Genomic DNA, 22,224 nt, shown 5'->3' on the forward strand with positions numbered 1-22,224 from the left:
ATTTGCAAACCCAAGGCTGCCTCTCTCCATGCTTAATAAGGTCCCAATTGAAATCACTTCCAATGCAAGTTCAAACGTTTTTTACAGACTCTCTTTTCACTTTAAAATAAGCAGTGTTAAATACCTTTTACTATAGTAAGTTTGCATGAGTTTTCCCCATATGCTGCTCAAAACTAAGATTAAAAGCACAGGAACAAGACCACTACTCTTTGTAAGCTATTTGTTGAACAAAAGATAACAGCAGATAAGCAAATCTGCTGCTTTATTTTACAATAGTAGAATTTATCAAGTTTTACAGTAGAGCCAGAATTATTGCTAAATCATATAAAATATCTTGAGATGTGGGTGTCAATTTGTAGCGCTTTACTGACCCAGATTAGGAAGCACAGAAACAAAGAGGGGCAAGCAACGACAGTTATTCACAAGTTGCAAGCTACTAGCAGCCAAGTAAAAGCAGTAACCCCATCAGCCGCTTCAGAAATCTGCTAATACTTGGGTGTCAGTTCTGTAAGTGTGTGCTCTGCATTTAAACACACTATCTACTACTCCATGCAACCAAACATGTGCCTAGTCTTCAAGCAGAAATGCTCACTCATTTGAGAAAGCACAACAATCTAGCTCTTCATGCTGTGACTCAATTAAGCAATTGCTACAACCTTGTAACAAGTAAATCAGCAAAGCCTCCTGGATTCCAAGTACCTACTTGCCACTTTGAACACAGTAGAAAGCTGTTATTACTCAAAATAGCTGATTAGTTCTGAGAAATTCAAGTTACGGTAAAAAAAAATAAATCAATGCTCAAAACTCAATTATGTAGGACTTAACACTGACACAATCACAGTAATAACGGGCAGGAGAGGCAGGCTACTGACGGGTTTTGCAACTTTCCAATACTTTTGTATTATGGCACAGGAAGACATGCAAGATTTAAAACATTTTCTCCTCTTGTTCCCAAACAAGAGCACAAGAACATGAGTTACGTTTTAGCTAAGAAATCCGTACTACTTGTAACTGCTGCTGCAACTTAAAAATTGTGAGCTCTTGCAATTACTCTGCAATAACCCTCCTCTATTACATGTGTTCTTAGGTAACTATACCTTCAGCAGAAGCTGTTCTCCATTACCTATAGCAATTCCTTCTGGGAAAACATTAATATGAACAGTTGCTGAGGTACCTAGAATAGCTTTCTGGTAAATATTTACTGATTTTCTCCTAGAAGGAGGAAAAAAAAGTAACTAAAGCTTTGTTAAAACAATTCTTTGATTATGCCTTAACATTTCCCCTTCTGCATCTCACAAAATACAAAGATTTCAGATCATTAATTCTTTTATGAATGCAGACTCCCATCCTTCCTCATGTTGCAAATTACTACATTTCTTCTACACAACGAGACATAAAATACTAAGCTTTAATTTTTCAAGCTGAATATCTTGGATATTTATTTTCTTGACTCTTCTGGTTTGTGCTATTTAGGAAGAAACAGGTACAACACGAAGCCAAACATGAAACAGATGAAGGTCAAAGACTTCTGTACATAAAATCACACATTTTCAATGGCAGTAAAGCCAAGAGGAACAGGTTATCTACACCACAAGTTTAACTCCGTGTAGACAGGTGAACAGAGGGGGCGGGCGGGGCAGGGGGGGGAAGTGAGAGAGAATGAAAGCAAACATGAATAAGCATAGAGTGCAGATTCAAGTATGTTGTCAATTTCCAGCTGAAATGCAGGGAAGTTTCTGCTGCTAAGCAGAGAGGTTTAGACTTGTACCATAGTCCTGATGCCTGACATCACAGAATTAAGTATTGTTACTGAGTAGTATTACAATCAAAGAAAGATCAACACATGAAAAGCAACTTTACCAGCTTCATCTCTCATACCATCACACCACCCCTCACCATTCTTCCAAACACTGGCACCAACCTCTAGTCCTCGCATCTGTGTCTGCTGGCTAATCTGATGGTCTACTTGCTGCAGCTCCATGCGCAGCTGCTGCTCTCGTTCTGCTGAGGGTAACTGTTTCCCATGACCAGCCACATCTGACATGGACAGTCTCTCCCTTTGGGATCAGAAAAGGAAAAATAAGGAGATTTAGGGGAAAAAAAAGCTTTACTCAGCTGGCATAGAAAAAAGATAAAGAAAATTTTAAAAAAGGTAAACTAAAACGAAGCAATCCTACCTGTCATTGAAACGTCCCTGAGAAGGTATATTTTGATGAGGAGAATATGGAGAGCCTCCCCAGCCACCGTGAGTTCCGTAAGGATTGTAGTCTGTCAGTGAACAGAAAGAAATCCATGTCACATTACTACAGAAGTATCCTTTAAGTAGTTCAGCCAATACACAGAACTGGACAGACATTAGAGAATAACCAGAAAGGCCAACCCTCTAACAGTGCTGGTCTAATGTTTCTTCTGCTGAAACAAATACAGAAACATAACATGTCACTAGTCTCATGTGCATAATGCATGACCCTTCATGTACATCCAACAGATTTGTGATAGTCTCCCAGAGTGTGAGATTGTGAAGGACTTCAGACACTGAGAGACAGGGACACAAACTTACATTCACTATGTGAATTAAACAAACATGGGTTTGTTTTGTTCCCAGCAGCTAACTCCCGAAAAAAATCTAGAAGGAAGTTTGGAGGAATATAATTACATTTTTTGTTATGATTATTTAGTGCACCTCAAAAAAGGACCACTTTTGGATTAAGGTATACAGCCACACTATACATATGGTTAGAAAATATAAACTATTCCTACTTTATTTGCTCTGCCTAACATCACACAAAACCTTGGCTGCATTAAGCTTGCAGCGGCAACTATCCATAAAGTAGGAGTGCTGTACAGTACTTCATTATGATGCTTTTGAATTATTTACTTGAGAAAGCAGTAAGTTTCTGCACTGTAATACAACAGATTTAAAAAACCTCCCACCACAGGGGACCAGCAGAACAAATTAACTTTTTCCAAATAGCAACAAGTAGTCACCAACACATGCACAAACCTGTCCTTGGGACAGAAAATTGCAGCAGCCTTCTTCCTCAGGCTGCTCAGCATAGCCCTACCTAGAGTTATTTTTAGTAGTGTAAACACATACATCTCATCTATATTTCTAAGACAAGAAACAAGTTTACAGGGTTTGACTTCCAGTTGTACTGCGCCATAGCACTAAAGGATACAGCAACAGCCAGGAAAATCCAAGAGCACACACTGTACCTGAAATGACCGATTTGGTGGTAGCTCCCTGAACAGCCATGGCCTGCATGGGACCAGAATTCTGGTACATCGCTTTGGAAGTACGAGAGATAGCCCCAAATCTCGACACAGTTGGTCGGTCTCCAAATGGAATGAGGTCATCATCACCAGTCTCTGCTGCTCTTCGCTGCATGTCTAATCGTTGGTCACGCATGGCTTTACTATCTATGTTCTAGACAAGACATGGAAAAGGCAGTCAAAAACTTACTCAGAAATGAACAAACCCACATTCCTTTTACAAGCTGGTACCAGTACAGTAAGTCTCTTTTGTATTCTCTATTCCCTTCATCCTTCAACTAGTCTTCCAATTCTTCAGTTTGTAACTCCACTGTTATACTGTTAACGAGACATCACTCCCAACTTCAGATGACAATTACTACCACCACTGTGAAACAGTTGCATAATTATTTACAAACAAATCCAAGAGAAGGGAGCAGCAGCAAAAGGAAATTAAGACAGAGGAAAGTCTAATGGGACAGAAGGGAAAAACCCCTCCAGAATCAAGTCAGACGAGATCAGCGGGCATCTCTGAGGAATACACTCCTCCTTCCAAAGTCCAAAAGAAATTTCTCTGAAGGCAAGTGTTAACAACCATATCATCTAACAGCTTAAGAGATGACTCAAAATGGGAATTACGCAGCACAGCACTTACTTGGGATGTCTGGTACATCTTTTCAGGCACATTTTTCATTAACTACTAGTACTGCTTGGAACATCACAGTTTCTAACTAAGCTTCAGACTCAAACACTTTAACGGGCTAGCATATAGATAAACAGATAAAATGTTCCCTCTCTACTCACAGACCTCTGTCAAGCAGTCACAAGGGAGATGATGTGCATAGAAAACAAGCTCGATTTAGCAGGGTAAGTCAATGTGATTTAACTTACTGAGAAGAAGAAACAAGACATTATCATAAAGATTTTTAACAAAGCTTTTCCTGAGATACAAGTTAGGCCAGTTACGGGAGAAGTCACCTGGAGTAACTTAAAAACACATGTCAAAGGGTTGGTTCCATGAATAAAAATTGATTTTAAGAAGGCTCCTCAACACAAAACAAAACAAATAAACCCCACCCCCAGAATAATCACCCCATCCAGATAAACACAAAACAGTGAAAAGAAATAAACAGATTTAAAAAAAAAAAACAAAAACAACCACACAAAAAAAAGGAAAAGCACTTAGTTAAATGAGAAGCTGTCTGTTGGCTGCCAGAGAATGTAACATGGTAAGAACTTACAAAACAGAGTTAAGACTGCTGAAGAAGTAAAACTGTAGCACAGTGCTGTGTACAATAAAAAGAACAAGGTAAGTGGGGCTACTACACAAAAAGGACAGACTGAAGGCTAAAAACTTCATTATGGTCCAAAATTAAAATGAAACTCTGCAAGCTTTCAGTGACGTTAAGGATTGCTAGAAACAGACACAATAAGATAACTAAGGGAGGAATAAAGGGGTGAAAATGGCAGTCACAACAGAGTTGGAAGCTAAACTCAAGAAGTGTAACATGTTGAAACTGGAACAGGCATTAGACACCATCTACTTTGGAATTCTAAAAAAATATTGTATCAACCTTGAGTCCATAGGATGACAGTACCAATTTAATTTATTTCCATATACTGAGTGGGGGGAAAGAACACAGTAGAGGTGCAATGCTATCTGCATAAAATCCAGCATTATGTGCTCTTAGATGATACTATTCTTATCCTTGAAAAAAGGAATCTCTTATGAGCAATTAAAAAAAGGAAGAATTAATTCACTCGCCATCTGCAGTAAAGGTCTCCTGAGAATTTTTTCCTGCGAGGAAACGAAAAATGAAGAGCAGCAAAGATCCTATTTGCTTTCTCTGAAAATTACCTCGGGGGCAGAAGAATGCTTTGTTTAGCAATGAAAAAGGAGGCTGCTTCTCCAAAACTCTATTACTTCTCTTAATTGAGTTCCAGTTTGTTTGCACAGTTTTTTAGCAGCAGGGATGAAAGACAAGAGCTGTTTGTTGGTTCCTGAACACTGCCACTTGGAAGCAATAACCTGATTCTGAGCCACCTTACTTCCCCAGGTCAAACGTGACAGCACTATAACTCAAGGCAAACACGCTGTGTAGGACAGAGAGCAAAAGGACATAAAAAACCCCAAAGCTGCAAAGAAACGCCTTTTCTTGCCCTGCTTTTTCTGAGAGAAAAGCCTCCTTTTTGCTCCCATTCACACAGTGCCTTTGAGGTCTTACAGGAAAGCAATTCAGTGGACAGAAACCAGATGCATTTAATTCCAATAAGGCAGATGGGAAACAGGGAAGCCTGCTTGTGCACAAAGAGAAGAAACTAGACAGAAAAATCCTATCATTTAGTTAAGTGGTTGCAATAGGTGAGCACCTGTCCACAGAAGATTGCTTCCCCCTCCCCTTATTGGCCAAAGAAGAGTCGCCATGACAGTGACAATATATAAACAAAAGATGATTGAACACTTTTGCAGATGGGAATTGAAGGAGAAAACCAGATCCATCTCTGTAAAAATGTCCCTCAGACTAAACAATCCTTTCTCTTGAAGACTTGAAAGTCTTCCTACTTGCGTGGGCTACCATGCTACATACCTACCTCTTGCTGTTGAGTGATGCTTAAATGTTAGGAAAAAAAGAACAGTGGTGGTATTTCAGAATCCTATTTCTTTTCTTCACATTCATGACTCCCAATAATGACACCCTAGTAGTCCCTTCTTTTTGCAACACTGACCTAGCAAAAAGGCAGCAGCAAAAGTAAGTTCAGAGTAAGACACCCATGGCTTCTGTGAAGGACTGAATGCGCACAGCATAGAGCTAGAAATTGCCCTCAAGAAGAATCAGCCTGGTATTATGACTACACCTCTCTCAAAAGCTTCATGCAAGTTTTGGGTATTCTCGTAGTCACAAATCACAGAGTCTCCTTCAAGTAAAGATGTTGTTAACAACAGTAACAATCACCTCAAAAGGAATTAATAGCACAAAGTTAAGTTACAACATCTCCCCCGACAGAAAAAAGTACAGATGGACACGTTTAATTAACAAACTGCCATTACATAGCAATTTCTGGATTTCAAGTTAAGTGTTAAGAATCATGGCAAAGTATCTCTTGCTATCCATGCCTTTAGAGCAGAGTGGTTAGCCTGCATCTCTACCCAGAGCTTTAAAGCAACTACACAGATGCAGGACTGTTGATAGCTGTGAAAACAAAGCACTCTGCACACTTGCAGATGCATTTGTTGACTGCAATGCACTTCTGAGCTTAAATACAGGCACTGCCAGCATACTGGAAAGCAAATGAAAAGAGTCCCTCCCAATCCACAGAAGAATCAGCTTTTCTTCTGTGCTCCCCTCATCCCTACATACCGCCATCTCCACACTCCTCGCTGCCACAACATCTTTGGGTTTTGCATCTTTGGTTCCAATGTAGGAGCCGATGGTGTCACAGGACCAGGGAGAGTACTGGCTGTAGTCATTTCCTTTGTATTTCCCAGCTACCTTCAGGTCTTCATCCAAGTACTGTACGAAAACAAAGATCTGGTTCTGTAAGTGAAGGGAAGAAGCAGCTTCACAGCCACCACTACTTATTTCAACAGCAATGAACTTGAAAAACACCACCAGGATTATTTTTTTTTTAATTAATACATCACCATTTGGAATTGGGCCAGAGCAAGCATGAAATACAAGAAATTCTGATCACCTGGCTACACTCCCAGTGCTGACTGTTCGCTTGGCCAGTATAGAAGTGGTATTTTGACCTTGGTTAAAACCCACAAACTTCTATCAAGCTGTTACTTAATTTTAAACATGTCAGAAGCAAACAAAGCAAAGTCCAGTAATGGTGAAGACTGACTATTTCAATTAATAATGGCTCAAAACTAACTCCCTTCATTGCACCAAAACCAGCTTAGGATCACTGGTAGATCCGGCAACCAACAGCCAATCAAGAAACTGGAGACTGCACTATCAGGGCTTCCCATCTGAAGCACAAAATCTACATCCCCCATCACTTGCCAACACTGCACCATTCCTATTTTTTTGTTGTCTTCACCTACTAGCACACAAAAACTCCGAAGCATTTTCTAAACATGAGAGCAAGTCACATTTTTGTCAAAATATGCTTACCTCCTCTGAATGAAAAGGATGAGGCAAGGTTGGTGAGGATGCAAAAGGAGGTGGAGAAATCACCTTCCTCTCTTCTAGTTGGGCCATGATCTCTTTTCTGCGTCGGTGAAGTTCATCCAGGCTGGGATGAGGCTGAAATGAAGACAGAAATACGTTACAAAGCTTCTGAAGCATTAATGCACGAAACTAGTAATTTCAAAAAGGTTGTTTACCCGAATAAAATACGATAACCATATACTGCAAAAAAGGAAAAATACAGCGAATAGACAGTATCATTAATGAAGTGATCATTACTTGTTATTATCCAGTCTATCTGTTAACTTTCATGTTTAATATAGGACACAGATGCTCCTACACTGGCCAGCGTTAGTGCAAGACATGCCAAAGGCAGGGATTGTTATTTGCCTACAACTGATTAGATCCTCAACTAACCCAGCATTTCTAACTTTTAAAATTACTAATCTTTAAGTCACTGGTAGCTCAACATGAACTCTGTGTTCCAGCTTCGCAAAGTTTCCCCTGGAACGTGTTCCAGTATGGCACATCCCCCTTGCAGTCATATGGGGGAAGTGTTGATAAGACACTGATGTTTTTAGTTATTGCTGGGTGATGTTTATACTAAACCAAGAACTTTTCAGTTCCTTGGGCCCTGCCAGCAAGAGGGCTGGAGGGGCACGGGAAATTGGGAGGGGACACAGCCAGGACAGGCAACCTGACCTAGCCAAAGAGGTATTTCATACCATATGACATGCTGAGTATATAAATTAGGGGAAGAAGGAGGGGAGGGACATTTGGCATGATGGCGTTTGTCTTCCCGAGTAACTGTTACGCGTGATGGAGCCCTGCTTTCCTGGGGGTGGCCAAACACCTGCCTGCCGATTAGAAGTAGTGAATGAATTCCTTGCTTTGCTTTCCTTGCATGCAGGGGTTTTGCTTTAGCTATTGAATTATTCTTATCTCAACCCTTGAGTTTTACATTCCTTTCCGATCCTCCTTCCCACCCCTCTGGGTCGGGGGAAGCGAGCAAGCGGCTGCATGGTGCTTGTTTCCCAGCTGGGGTTAAACCACGACAACTTCTACTTTGAGCACTAAGTAGCAACCCACTCTTTTACATATTAACATCATCACAGTTACAGAGTTGACCAGTAACTAAACAGCTTTCCAGATTCCGATCAGCTTCATCAAATATACCCCCTCCCTAAAGTTCAAACTTCTAATTCCTCACAAAACCCACCACTTCACTGCAAAAATATTCAAGTAGTTTATAGTTTCTCTCTCAAACAACTACAAACCCACCACATAAAAACCATACCCTGTGGCATGAAGGTCTGATCTGACCGAGATGCGGAGCCACTGGGCAATAACCCTCCGTTTGCTGGTATCTGTCTCTGGATTCAGGAACGTAGGATGGTACAGCTGCTTGTGGAATTTCAATGGGTACAGGGCTTCCTCGGACAATCTCCTCTCGCTGATACGGCTGGACAGGGGGATACACGCGACGGCTGTCATAGTGCGGTGGGTATATGGGTTGTCCCATGGGAGGATACTGCTGTGGCTGCGTGTACTGTGGGCTCACCACACGATCCTGAAGGTAGGGTGGGTAATGGTCTAAATAAGGTGGACCAGGTTCAGGAGCCGATGGAGGAGGTCGGACAAAGCGAGACATGGACTGAGTGGGATAGTAAACTCCTGAAATAAGGCAAGAGGAAAAAACACAAAAAGGATACAGAAAGTAATCATCGCAACCATCCACAAAAAAACCTGTTTCAAATACTCGAGTCTACAAGTATTGTGAAGAGAAGGGTGTAAATTAATTCACATTTGTTATTTTCCCTCACTGTAACTCGTATTTCTACTCAAAAATTAACCACAGAAAACCTTGAAAAAGCAAAAGCTGACCCAAAGCTCAAGTGACACGGTTCAACCATCTAAATGTGATCTCAGGAAGGTGTAAAAGGTATAGTAGCTGGAGAAGAGGTGGTGTGACTGAGCACACCACAGGTACCACAGAGGTGCTGCTAGCATACCAAATGGAAATAATGTCTCTGCAGATTGATAAGAATGCTTTTAGCTAGACAAGACCTAAAAAGTAAACTGAAGATTAGCCTGCGTATCTCTATTTTATGCAAGTAAAATTCTATTTGTCCCAAGGTATCAGAGCCACTGCCTGTGTTGGATTAACTATTATTTAAAGTTACCTAAAGAATTGTTCTACCTCTTGAAGAGTAGAAGGAAATTTCAGTACCGTGAATCACCAAAGACTTCCAACATCACACCTCTTAGTTACCTGACGCTTTTAGTAATCTGTCTGCGATCTCTGGATAATTTAAAAGCATGCATGAATATGAACACATGGTCAACACCACACACATCAAATTCTGTGGACAACCTCAGATCTTCATTTGCACACAATCAAATGTTAAGTTTTTTTCTCCTTCAAAACGCTCTGTCACTTTCTCAAAAATGGTCTGTACCCCCAGCCCCCTTTCCTTTCTAGGTTTTTTTTTTTTTTTCTCTTTCCGCTTCTTTTGGTCTTTCATTCTTATTTTTCTTTCATATTAACTTCACTTTGTATCATTTATCTCTCCAATCTTATGCTGCATAAGAATAGCTCCCTGTCTTTATATACAGCTATAAATTTTCCTTTTAATCCCCTTCAGTATTATCTTTCTCTGCTTGGTCTCGTAAAACTTTTCCTCTTAGTTCCTTTTTTTATGATGTTTTCTTTTTGCGCCCTGCCCTTCTCTAATTTCACTTGTCTCTACCCATACACATGCAGACATTTATGAAACACACACACTTTTCATTAAGGACGTAAGTATTTTCATCCCTCAAGCACAAACCCCTCTGCTGGTTAAAGTTTATTTCCATTCCCCCTGCCCCCCAACTCAAACTGAATTAAGGTTTACCATATTAGATCCTTGACCTAGCCCAGTCAGGAAAAACTGAAGAGAGGAGCATCTGCTACACTGGATGGATACCTCTGCTTTTGCTCGCATTAAAGTCCTCAGTCAAGACACAAAAAGCCTGTCAATTTCTATTTTATTATACCATCACCACATTAGTGCCTATACTCCATGCGATATGCAAGACAATTTCAACTTGGGGCTTAAGTAAACAGCAGAGTGGGAAGGAAGAATAACATCAGTACAAAGATGAAAGAGAGCTTGGTCTCAAAACCTACCTTGTTGGTAGGGTGCTGGCTCGAATGGTGGGGCAGCTCCTCTAGGATCTTGATAAAACATATCCGCTTGTGGAGTATTATACAACTGAGACCCCCGTGGTACCATTTGCAACTGCTTGGTGACAGACACTGAAGGCAGGTCTGTTGGAGCCCGAGGGGGTACAGGATGAGGGTTCACTGGCAAGGCAGAAATAGAGCTCTTGGGGACAGATTCCAGCCTAAAAAGCAGAAAGATGGCACTGCTCATTAAGGCCTGATATAGCACACTACTTAAAAACACTGTTCTTTGCCTATACTCCATGTTCTGAAGGCTTACATCACCTTCTCCAATTAAAATAAGCAAACGGGGAGAGTAAAGCAGTTTAAGAGTTTTAGCTTTAATTTTCTACTCTTTAATCACTTAAACTCAAAACCAAACCAAACAAAAAACAAACCCTGTTCCATTTCTTTTCTAGAGAATGGGTTTACTTTGTTTCTACTGCATATTTACACACATGACACTTGGAACAAGTTAGGAAGACCCGTACAAGTCAGGAGGAGATCCAGGGGCACTGCTACTCAGATGTTCCATCTTCCCTGGCTTCAGAGCAGTTTCATAACCGGAGTCAGTCCCTCGAGAAATAAGTTGCGTCACCGTGCTGCCTGTTGACACAATTCCATTTGGCAGAGCAGAAGCTTTTCTATTGGGCAAGTCCACTCCCCCTTCCTCCGAGAGGATAGCTCCTGAAGGCAGGCCCACCTCATTTAGCTGGCCCAGGGAGGCACTCAGGGGTCTTCTGGGAACCAGACGCTTGTTCATTTTACGGAATCTTCAGAAAAAGAAGCCACACAGGAAAAAATTGAAACAAGAAACTAAAAGGAATTGCATTTTCAAGATTTTGCAAACGCAGATGCTACCAAAAGTTTCAAATTTTAATTCAAGCTCCCTAAGGGCTTGCAAGAATATCTATTAGACTACAACTTCACTGCTGTCTGAACAGTTAATAGCAGTTTCAATCAGAAGAACAAGGATGGATTTTTAATGACAACTCCACCAAGAATTCACAGCTAAACCTCACGCAGCAAGTTTAAAGTCTTACTTCCTGTACATATATGCATTTCAACTGTACAGAAGAAAACCAAAACCAAACATCACACAAAATACTACCTATAGTAACAGAAGCTTCAGAATATAGACCACAGACTATTCAAGCCCATTTTATTCAGAGAAGAAAGTAACAGCAGAGAGTTAGTGACAAATAATGAGGATTCACTTGTGCATCATGTGGCCAATAATAAGCCAAGTCAAGTATTTATTTGCATGTGCTATCCTTTAAAGCAGTTTGTTAAGATTTATGTTACTATACTATACACAGCTTATACCATTTGTGTGGTTTGACAAATAGACTGCAGAGACAAAAACTCTGAACGTACTGTAATTCAAAAAAATGTAACTGCTTCCGACAACAGTCTGAACAAGCATGAACCTTTTAACTAATGTTCCACAAAAATCAGCAGACTTATGGCACTGGAGCACTGAAGAGAGCAAATTCCAGAGTTGAAAGTCCTCCACTAAACATCCTGCCGTTAGCTTAGACACCGGAATGCAAGTGGGAGGGTGTATTTGTAGGCCTGCGTGTTCCTGCTGTTTATATTGCAGAACAAGAGGCAATTTCTTCAACAGGGTTGAAGCCAACACTTTGATATCATACCTAACAAGCTAAGCGAGATGGTAACACAGCCTAGGAAGGTGCATGCATTATTGTAGCAAAAGGGGGCTGTTATACTCTATTGCTCAATCTTCAGATAGTCTTTGTATTTGCCCACATGCAACAGAATTAACAGCAATACTAGAAGCAAAATGTTCTTTTTTGGTTTTGTGGCTGTTTTGTTTTTTAGATATGACTGAGCATAGAGTCAGACAGTGTGATACCACTGTACAAATTTGAGCCGTTGATCTCTTAAGAGTTCATTGACTGTCTTCTAGCCACCTTCCTAACTCTCCCAATTTCCTGTCTGGATTAATCTTTGCCCACATAATCACACTATAAATTCAAGCTACAGCTGACAGTGGGCATCATTCAGAATGCATTAAAAGAGAGTAAACAAATTAGGCCATCGCCACAGTAGAAGCACTTGAGCAGGGGCAGACTACAGCTTTCTAAACATGCTGCTCAGAAGTTCTTCTGGCATCTCATGTCAGCTGGACACAAGAGGCAAGCCAAGTGAGCTTCCCAGGCTGAACTTTGGGTTTTACTTGGGCATCCTGCTCAATACCCAAACCAGTTGCTCCCTGAAAAGCAGCAGCAGGACACTGGGAAACCACTGCCGTGTTCTCCCTGCCAGTTACTTCTGGATGTCTGCCTCCCATCAGGTCCCCTGGAGGTACATTGTCCAATGGCTCCTGACTCTCTGAACGCTTGCACACTACTTTTAAGACAGGAGGACTGGCCATCCCCACCCATTCATCTAGAACACAAAAGAATGCTCAAGAGAGACAGGAGCACGTATATAAACACCTATTCAATCAAAGGTGACAGGAAGAGTTGATACAACACCCTCTCATGATAAAAATACTTAGAATAAAAGTAGTACTATGCTGCCCTCTGGATTGTTCTGAACAGGTTTATGAACCTTTGTTGCAGTCTCCACATGTGCAGGACACAAAAATAATCTAAAAAAGTTTCATATATGCCTATGTATACTGGGTCTTTGTCCCTTGTCCAGAGGGGAATGAGCTGCTGCTGTTCAAGCAAGTGCAGACTACAGTTTGCTATCTAAGGCTTTACTACACACTTCCCCATAATCCTCCTGCTAACTTAAAGCTACATGTAAGATACAGGAACTACATAACAATGGTAATGCATATTATTCATACTAAGCATTTTAAAAAGGAGTAACCCTAATGCAGTATCTACTCAAAGGAATTAAGCCAAGATAAAAGGTACAAGGAAGAATTTGAACTCAGAAGTCCCCCAGCCACCTACAGAAACCACTGTACCTTGAAACAGAACAACCACCCCATGACAACATTATTACCAAGACATACAAGTCAGTCTGGACAAAACAAGTCTCTTACATCTGCAAAGCTGACAAACAGCCCTTCTTGATACATACAGCTAGTTCAGAGATACTAATACTGACTCACCACTCTTGTTAACCATCCAAACCAGCACCACCAATCTCTATTTTCTTAACATCATGACGAAAGAGGAAAAACCCCAACTGCTTCTGCAGAACACAAGTATCAAAGTCCTATTCTCTGTTCATTTGAGTAACTGCCTTTGTCATTCTAACACCATGTGCTCTGTTATTTTTTTCTTCCTGTCTTGCCTATGCACCGCATGCTGGCTATACAGCCAATGAACTGCCATAATAATGTTTCAAGTTTTAGATTAAGGAAAATTAAAAAAGCTGCATAACATTTCCAAATCTTTGGCATTTTATTCTGATTGGAGAAAAAAACACCTCTTCTTTAAAAGACATTAACTATTTTAGCCTGAAAACCAAGTTTTATGTACTGTATAAATTATATTGTATTTTTTTCTTTCAACTCTTAAATAATCCATTTTACTTTAAAAAAAGTTAAGACAACCTTCAGAACAGCAGATAACTGGGTGCCCCCTCCTGATCTGTAATGCATGTAGCTTATTTACTGCAGGCTTTGTATGACCACCATCTTTTAACCCTTCAACAATAGCTTTAACCACTTTAAGGTTACTGCATGTGCAATCTGCCAAGAAGTTTCAAAGAATAACTGTTGCAGGAAAAAAACAAATTGCAATGATAATTTCTAGCTCTCTGGATAGCCCTAGCAGCACAGAAAAACAAGAGAACCCCTGCCATCTGGAGAACTGCCAGGAACCTAGCTGAATATAAAGGCAAGATGAGAAGTACACACAAATAAACGAGCATAATGGATGCAGACAGCATGTTTAGTCACACTTAAGAAATAAGAAAAACAGCCCACCTCCAAAGTCTCAAATAACACCCGTGTCAACATAAGACTTTCAGAGCTGCATTACTGCTGAACAAGGCAAAATATCCTGTATTTAAGAACAAACAATTCCAAAACTTGAGATGACTGCTAAGTTTTTCAAATTATTTCTTGCTAACATGACAGACAAGTGATATCAAGGAATGAGTACAGGAGGCACGCATGACTCACGTGTAAGACAAAACAGAGACTGGACCCATTTCTGCTATAAGAGGTAACACTTACTTTTCTAGCTCCTCCTGTGAATGTGCAAAGGTGCAGCTGGCCCCTCGGGGGCATCCTCCTCTCTGTTTCATGTCTCTGCACATGTATGTCTTGTACTTGCTGTGTTGAGGAGGCTGACAAGGTTAGAGACACCACGTGAGATACCTGAAGACAAGTACGCTTAACCAAGAGCTGAACATACCCCTCTATTAAAAGGCCCAATGTTTGACTGTTAACAACTCCTTCAATTTAAATGTTCCAGAAGTACCTACTGTGAAATAAATGACTGGAGCAGTATTGGTATTTGGTTCTTCAGAACTACTGGATTCAGGAATTAATATTTTGACAACTAAGTCACTATCAGGTTTTTAAAACATTGTTATCTGAATTCCTTACTGAAGCTTGATTGGAACACAGCTGTATGTTTCAGGCCACAGTTAAGTGGACAAAACTGATACAGGCTGAAAAAATTATCATGCTTAACCAGAAATCACCAGATATTCATCAAACTTTGTGGTAGATTGAAAGTTTAGTCAATTATTTCTCCCTTGATTTCTCTTAGCTCAAAATGGCACTTGATGAAATCCAACTCTCATAGACAAAGGGATACTCAAGACCCCTTTTAGCCCACTTTGGACTAAAAATCTCTTCACCATCTATAATAATTATTTCAGTCAATCGCTGAGAATGCAATCTTACTCCTACACACATCAGCAGGGTATGGGTTGTCTTCTGTATTTTTCTTAGTTAAGTTTCCCAAGAAACAATTTACTGCAATCTTACTGTCTGCATATACACCCATGTGCCAGTCTCTCTAAATAAATTTTGACAGAAGGCCAGAGGTGGTCTCAAAGACATTTAGGTTCCTACAGTTTTTAAGGCAGAATTACATCAGTGGCAGAAATACTTTATCAGAGCTCCCACTGAGGGAAAAGGTCTGTAAAATAAACTTTTGCTTCCTGAAAAACAGCCAAAAGATGTAAATCTGTAAGAAGCCACCTGCAAACTGATTATTTTTATAATTTTTTTTTTGTCATCTACTGCAGTGAAAAAAAAGGATTTAGGCAGGGTGCACGTAAGCTGCACAGCCTTCTGCTGGCCACTGCTGCCAGCCAGCAGTACTCTGCCCAATGATCAGCAGATGTCCCCTTTCTCACTTGGGAGGCTCTGAGTTCCCTTCCAAGCAGCACAGCATGTACCAGGTCTAGGCGATGGTCTCACCAGAACAAAAACCCTCACTGTTTTTCCCACCACGATTCCACTTGTGTATTCCTACTGCTTTTCTTTCTGCTGGTAGCAGTGCTCATTAAGCTTCGCAATGAATGCAAAAAAGGTAGAACAGCAGAAATAATTCACTTCAATTTTGCCTCTTTTTTTTTTGTTTTTGGCAGAGATAATCTTTCTACTAGTTCTGCTCCCCAAACCAGCTCTCCAAAAGGATAAGTGCCAAAGCAAGGGAGGGGGTGGGGAACTGCGTGACAGGCAGCTCTGTCTTGCAGCAGCAGCTAGCATTTGTATCAACTTAGCTATAATACAAAATGAGATCAAAGGAACATGTGGTAAGATAACTATGAGGTAAGCTAATTATGTATGTGACAACATCATTTTCTTTCAGATACAAAAAAAGTTTCAGGAATGTGAATTGCATCTTTATATGATGTTACCCCAAATCTTCAAACTTTACAGACCACTAAGTACAGGTATAAGAATAATTCATTAACACAGAGCCATCTGGCTGAAATATGTCCCGTTAAAACAAACCCAAGAAAATTCACACAGATGATAGTGCCAGGCACCCCGACCTCTCTTCCCCACCCTCTAGTCAGGAGGGTTGTTTATTCATTTCCCTAAACTTGCAGCACAATCAGACTGTTTTCACCCTAGTGAGCTGTGCAAATTAATGCCACAGGTATAGGGGGGCGTGAGGCGTAGTGATTTGGGTTTTTTCCTTTCTTGTTCGTTTCTTTTTTGATAAATATGTCACAGCAGTGATGTTTTCCATCAGCTCTTTGTCAAAGCAAATCTCCTCCAGGTGACATTAGTAAACCTCTACTATTAGGTACTGCCAATAAAATTTAGGGGTAAGCACTTAAATTATTTGGCTTTTACCTGTTGCTGATCTGTTCCTTTCTTGCTGTGATTCTGGATATAATCAACCAAGCCGTGAACCACAGTCCTCACAGCAACTAGTCCGTTTTCCAACTGTTCCCATGTCGGAGGTGGAGCATCTATTGCATTGACAGCAAACAGAATATAAAAAGAAAGATCAGAAGGAGTCTTCCAAAACCAGGTATGGAGAAACCATCAGTATTGCAAAACTTCACCAGACAACTGAAGAGTTTTTATCAGAAATGTGTTATTAGATAAAAGCATTCAGCACCTTAATTCAAGGGAAAAGCACCACTTAAAGAATAAAGCTACCTATAGACTCAAGATTAAACCACACAAAATACCAAACGAGCCAGCAAGACTAGTATTAACACGTCAAATTATTTCCTTTTACCAGAATCTCCACATATCACAAGAACTCCAGAGTAAATGCATTGTACAAATTCCGCATGTAATTAAAAAAAAAAAAAAAAAAAAATCAGGCTGAAAATCTCTCTTCACATTCAGACCCCAGTAGGTAAAATCATTCTGTACAAATACCATCACTGGCCTAGATCACACAGACACAGTCACTGAACAGCAACAGAAATTGCTGCTTCTCAGATGGAAAAATGTCACAAGGCGCATCTATGTATCAGAACACCCTCTAACAGAGCAATGTGAATAAACTCTACAGTCGCAATTCTATAGGGGCACTTGTTTCTTCTAGCCAATTTCCTTTTCTAATTGTTTAATCCATTCCAGCAGATGACACTCCCACCACGTGCCTACACACCCTGCTGTAAAACAGAAGACCTCAAAGTGCCTTTCAAGATCTTGGCATAATTACATTCTATTCTGCTCGCAAGGACTACACTTCCAGAGGAACCTCAATGTACCTATAGAACAACAGGGAAGCAACTCAACAGCACAGAAGAGAAGCATCAAGATCAGACTCACCTACTGAAACTGATTAAGACTACTAGCAATTCCACTTTCCATATCAGCCTTTGGCTAACAAATTTGCAGTACACACAGAGTTTTGTCCCTGACTTGTTACAGCATGAAAGATTTGGGAAGAAAGCACTGCATCTCCTTTATCTGTAAAGTACAACTGGTCCCCATTTGAGAGGTAACTATTTGCTTGAACAAACAAATTGGTAACTAAAAATTTTTACCTCCCGAAACCAAAGTTTAGGTCTTCACAGCATTTTGATATTGATTTTGATAATACTAATAGGTATAAAACAAAACTTCAGCCACAGCACTCTGTTCTGTCCCTTCCCTTCTCCCTCAGGCAGTCCATCCTCACAGTGCCGCTTTTTCAACAATTTCCATTTTTCTCTCCTGTCAACAACGTAAGATTATTTCCCAGTTATACTCTTTCCAACTATCGTCCCCTTCCCCGACTGTCCTTCACACCTTTGCAGAACTACGCATGAACAAGGAAAATACTGAATTCCCTAGCATAACAAACCTTTCTTGCCTAGACTGATTTTTTCCCAGCTTCTGTCTAATCAATCCATCAAAACTGTACTTTAGAATCCAAAACTGTTTACACAGAAGGTGCCTTATGATTTAACGCTGCCTCTGAGAGTCTTCCAAGTGAAATGTCTGCAGGCTAGAGACCTCAGATCAAAAACTAATACACAGAATTTCTAGAACAAAGAAAAAGACATCCTATTTTTAGATAAGTTAATAGAAGTCCTTAATTTGGTGTTTTCTTGACTACTTTCCCTACTTGTTCACAAATTATTTCCTCTGGTGAAGGACTGGAGAGAAAGATCCCAGTGACAGCTAAGGCTCTGCATTAAGCACAGTGGTTCTAGCAATCTTCCTGTTGCTTTGCAAATCTGATTTCAAATGGCAGCACATGTACTAAAAAAGGGGAAAATAAGGAAGCCAAGACTGCTGCCACTCCCCCTGGTAGCATTGCCCAATATCAAGTACACACCATGTCACCTCGCAAGATTGTATGTATTCAACATCCTCATCCATGCTCATGCAGAGCAGTCAAACAAGGAAGCTCTCTTCAGAGAAGCGGTGAAATTATTCCTGCCATACTTTTGAATCTTTTTTAGCTTCAAAATAGTTTAGTTCCTCACAAAGATTACTACCGTTCCCAGGCTGATTATGAATATCACTCAAGAATCTTAAGTTTATGAGTTAGAAGACGTTCCTTGCATTTGATGAACAGCTTTCAATCCTTCAACAGGGCTAAGCTCCTCTTTGTAAACTGTAAGTCAAAGGTTTTTATAAAACATCTAAAACTTACCTGGACTGGGATCAATGTTTGCCAGGAGCTCTAGGTGAGGTCGAAGACGATTCAGGTTAGCTGGATCTCCGGTCCTCTGAAGAGCAATAGTTAGTTCCTGAACACTCTGCGCAAATGAGGCTGGGGTCTGCAACTTAAAAAAATTATTATAATTAACTTTCTACAGGCAAAGCAATCCTCATGGTTTCTGAAGGTTGGTCCACAGGCTCACAAGAGCAGTCTTCCAAAACTGGAATAAAATGCTTTTCACACAAGCCCATTTCAGTCAGTACCTTCTATTAAATTCTTTCTCTGGCATATGAACACACAATTCTTTGACACTGCAGGTTAAAATACAGCTCTAAATAGACAAAACAAAGGCTGGTATTTTTTCTACCAATACAACCTATTTCTTTTCTGTGTTGTGCTGGCACCCAGAGAATATTAGAAACCATTTAATTTAAACTTCAAGGGATCAGAGCATTTCCAGAATCAAGTAATTTTATTTAAGGAATGTGCTTCCACATCTTTCTTACTTCAGGTGTAGACCTGCCTGGAAACATGAACCATTAACCCCTGTTACTACATTGGCAGTTATCAGCTGTTAAGAAAGGACACATCCCAACCGTGTAGCTAACCTTTGTGGCTTCCCACCTGCAGAAAGAAGTAAAGTAGAAAGAGATGGCAGGATGGCAGAGGGAGCAAGATTCATTAGGTTGGTTACAAATACATATTTGAATTAATTAGGCCACAACAAGTTTTGAAATAGCAGGGGAAATGATTAATGGGCGAGTACACATGGGCACAACTTGTAAAATCATGTTACAAGCATTTAAATCTACTACAGTTGCAAACAAGATAGACAAGGCTGATTTTAGGTGGCTTTACCTTGTCAATGATGGACTGCATGTGGGATTTGTGGGACTGGTCTCCGTATAACAGTGAGGACCACTGATCTGGTGCAATGCGTAAACCTGCTTCCATAGCTATTTGAACTATCTGGGAATCATGTTCCCTTCTCAGAGCTTCGTAAGTCCGAAATTCCTCTTTCAGTTGCATCAGAGAGGAATCCTCATCCCGCTTTGTCACCTAATAGGGAGAAACGAGCCAAATACAATTAAGCAGGATAAAGCAGAGATTACGTAAAGTCTAAGGCAAGTGAAATCTTCAGTCAACAATGAAGTTCTTCCTCCCAAACTCAACTATGACACCACGCAGCAAACGCTAGTTCCTACTAAAATAACACACTCCTCATAAAGCTGAACCTCTATGAAATGGATTATTGAACGTAACTTACTCTGACCCAGATACTGGTGGAAGTGTCAATACTTCCTAAAACAACTTTATAGCATCCACACCTTACTTCTCCGGTCAGGGTGTTTTGTGTTTTTTTTTTTTTTTTGCAGAATTTTGTTTGAGGGTACAATTAGAAGCACACAAAATGTTTTTCACCTCAGTTAGCAAAAGTGAATGACATTTAAGTTGAGGACCTAGGAATGGACCATTAAATACTGAAAGCAGATCAAGCAGCTTAAGTTCCCTTTATACAACACTGATATCCAAAAGCCTCACATTCCTTTATTTCTAACTACATCACTACTCAATTAACTGAACGGGGGCTTTTCCAGCTTTAAGCCTCCTTTAAGGAGATAAGCCATGCTGACTTACATACAAGTTTTCTTACTGGGCACCTATTAAACCTGGACAGAGTCAAAACCTAGCTTTACAGCTTACAGTTGCAATTTTAGCCTACATTGCCATCATAGCTGTACAACAGAGAACTCTCCAAATATGTGTGACTACATGAATAATATTTTCTAGAACTACATCTATTTTTATGTTACAGAACAATGAAAACTCAAAGTGTAAACCCAATAGTTTTCACAGCATTATGAAATCTCCAAAAACAATCTTCTTCATACCTTGAAGCATGAGGCTCTGTAAAGAAGCTGGACAACATGCCCAATGCTAGTTTTAGAAGCTTGAGGAAATCGCGGCTCCAGCCTCTGAACCACAAAGAGAACCAAGACCTTTCGTGACAAAGCAGATCCATCTTCCAGAGCCAGCAGAACCAGCTTTAAAGCCTCCTCTTGCATTGCTGGTGGGGGGAAAACGCAAAGAAGAGACAAAGAATGAGAGAAGACCAAGAAAGATTTCTGCAGATTCTTGCTTTCCTACAAGTGGGAGATGGCTACAGGCCCCCTCCCCCACAACACACACACTCACAGATGGGAAAGGGAGCTCAGCAAGAAGGGAGGGAAAAGAGCAAAGGAACATCTTCAGAGTCCTAGACTGTGCCCGGGGAAATAAGACTTAAATTTTAGTAGTAGTAGTAGTTCTATTTTGGGTTTCAGATGATAGGAAGACTTCTTTGTTCCTGTCTCTATGTCCCTCTTGATTATTAGCAATTTTTCAAAGTGTACTATCTACATCCCACATCTATCCCAGCAGAAAAAGCTGACAGGCTGAGTGCAAGGTTGGTTCCCACACAGGTAAAAGAGAACTGATGTCCACACAAATAAATCAGGTGCTGTAACACCACATATTTTGCCATTTAACAAGCCTCTCTTCCCCACAGTAGTTCAAAAGTTAGCATCCCAAAGTTACTCTTCCATAGTTTGGTTCAGTGGGGGAAAGCTTCTTCATTTTTTTCTTTAAGAAACTGGCTTCCTATTTCAAGGCATTCTTTCTGTTGGTCTTCAAGTTAAGTCTACATTTTCAGTAACAAAACTTCAATTATTTAAGCAAAATTGATTGCTTAAGAATTCTATGAAAAGGAATTTAATTTTTAAGTACTTTTTAAAAATGCATACACACACCCCCCCAAATGTAATAAAACTCCCCACAACTGTTTTGTATGTTTGTTACCAAAGAGAAGGAAAAGCAGCTATGTCCAGTCACTTCTAGTAACATAATTTTTTTCCACAAGGGTCTTCTGAGTGTAGCAAGTGATGAACTACTTCCATTTGAACTTAGCACAAGAACAAAAGGACACACATTATTCTGAATTTTATAGAAGACTTGCAAAAGCACTAAAAATGCAAGAAAATCTGTGACAGCAGCCCAATAGATGTATCATTAGTTCTGAAGACTTACTGTTAAGAAATTAATCCACTGCCTAATTAAAAAAAATAATAAAAATCACTCA

The 22,224-nt window shown here is 40.2% G+C and overlaps 1 protein-coding gene across 10 annotated transcripts in view; it reads right to left on the minus strand.

Moving 5' to 3' along the window:
* RC3H1 (ring finger and CCCH-type domains 1) overlaps positions 1–22,224 on the minus strand; it is a 66,068-nt gene that overhangs the window by 10,899 nt on the left and 32,945 nt on the right. For 5 of the 10 annotated variants that reach the window (XM_055724781.1, XM_055724778.1, XM_055724773.1 and 2 more), the window contains exons 5-17: positions 20,999–21,174; positions 19,965–20,165; positions 19,098–19,230; positions 16,844–16,962; positions 14,756–14,868; positions 11,082–11,363; positions 10,555–10,772; positions 8,683–9,059; positions 7,371–7,502; positions 6,612–6,782; positions 3,217–3,427; positions 2,178–2,268; positions 1,922–2,057 (exon numbers count right to left, since the gene is read on the minus strand). In XM_055724781.1, the coding sequence (XP_055580756.1) occupies positions 1,922–2,057; positions 2,178–2,268; positions 3,217–3,427; positions 6,612–6,782; positions 7,371–7,502; positions 8,683–9,059; positions 10,555–10,772; positions 11,082–11,363; positions 14,756–14,868; positions 16,844–16,962; positions 19,098–19,230; positions 19,965–20,165; positions 20,999–21,174 (2,360 nt within the window). The remainder of the gene's footprint in view (positions 1–1,921; positions 2,058–2,177; positions 2,269–3,216; positions 3,428–6,611; positions 6,783–7,370; positions 7,503–8,682; positions 9,060–10,554; positions 10,773–11,081; positions 11,364–14,755; positions 14,869–16,843; positions 16,963–19,097; positions 19,231–19,964; positions 20,166–20,998; positions 21,175–22,224) is intronic. The other 5 variants (XM_055724779.1, XM_055724776.1, XM_055724780.1 and 2 more) reach the window with 2 other exon arrangements.

The sequence above is a fragment of the Falco cherrug genome, chromosome 12, assembly GCF_023634085.1.
Source record: "Falco cherrug isolate bFalChe1 chromosome 12, bFalChe1.pri, whole genome shotgun sequence".
In the NCBI taxonomy this organism is placed as follows: Eukaryota; Metazoa; Chordata; class Aves; order Falconiformes; family Falconidae; genus Falco; species Falco cherrug.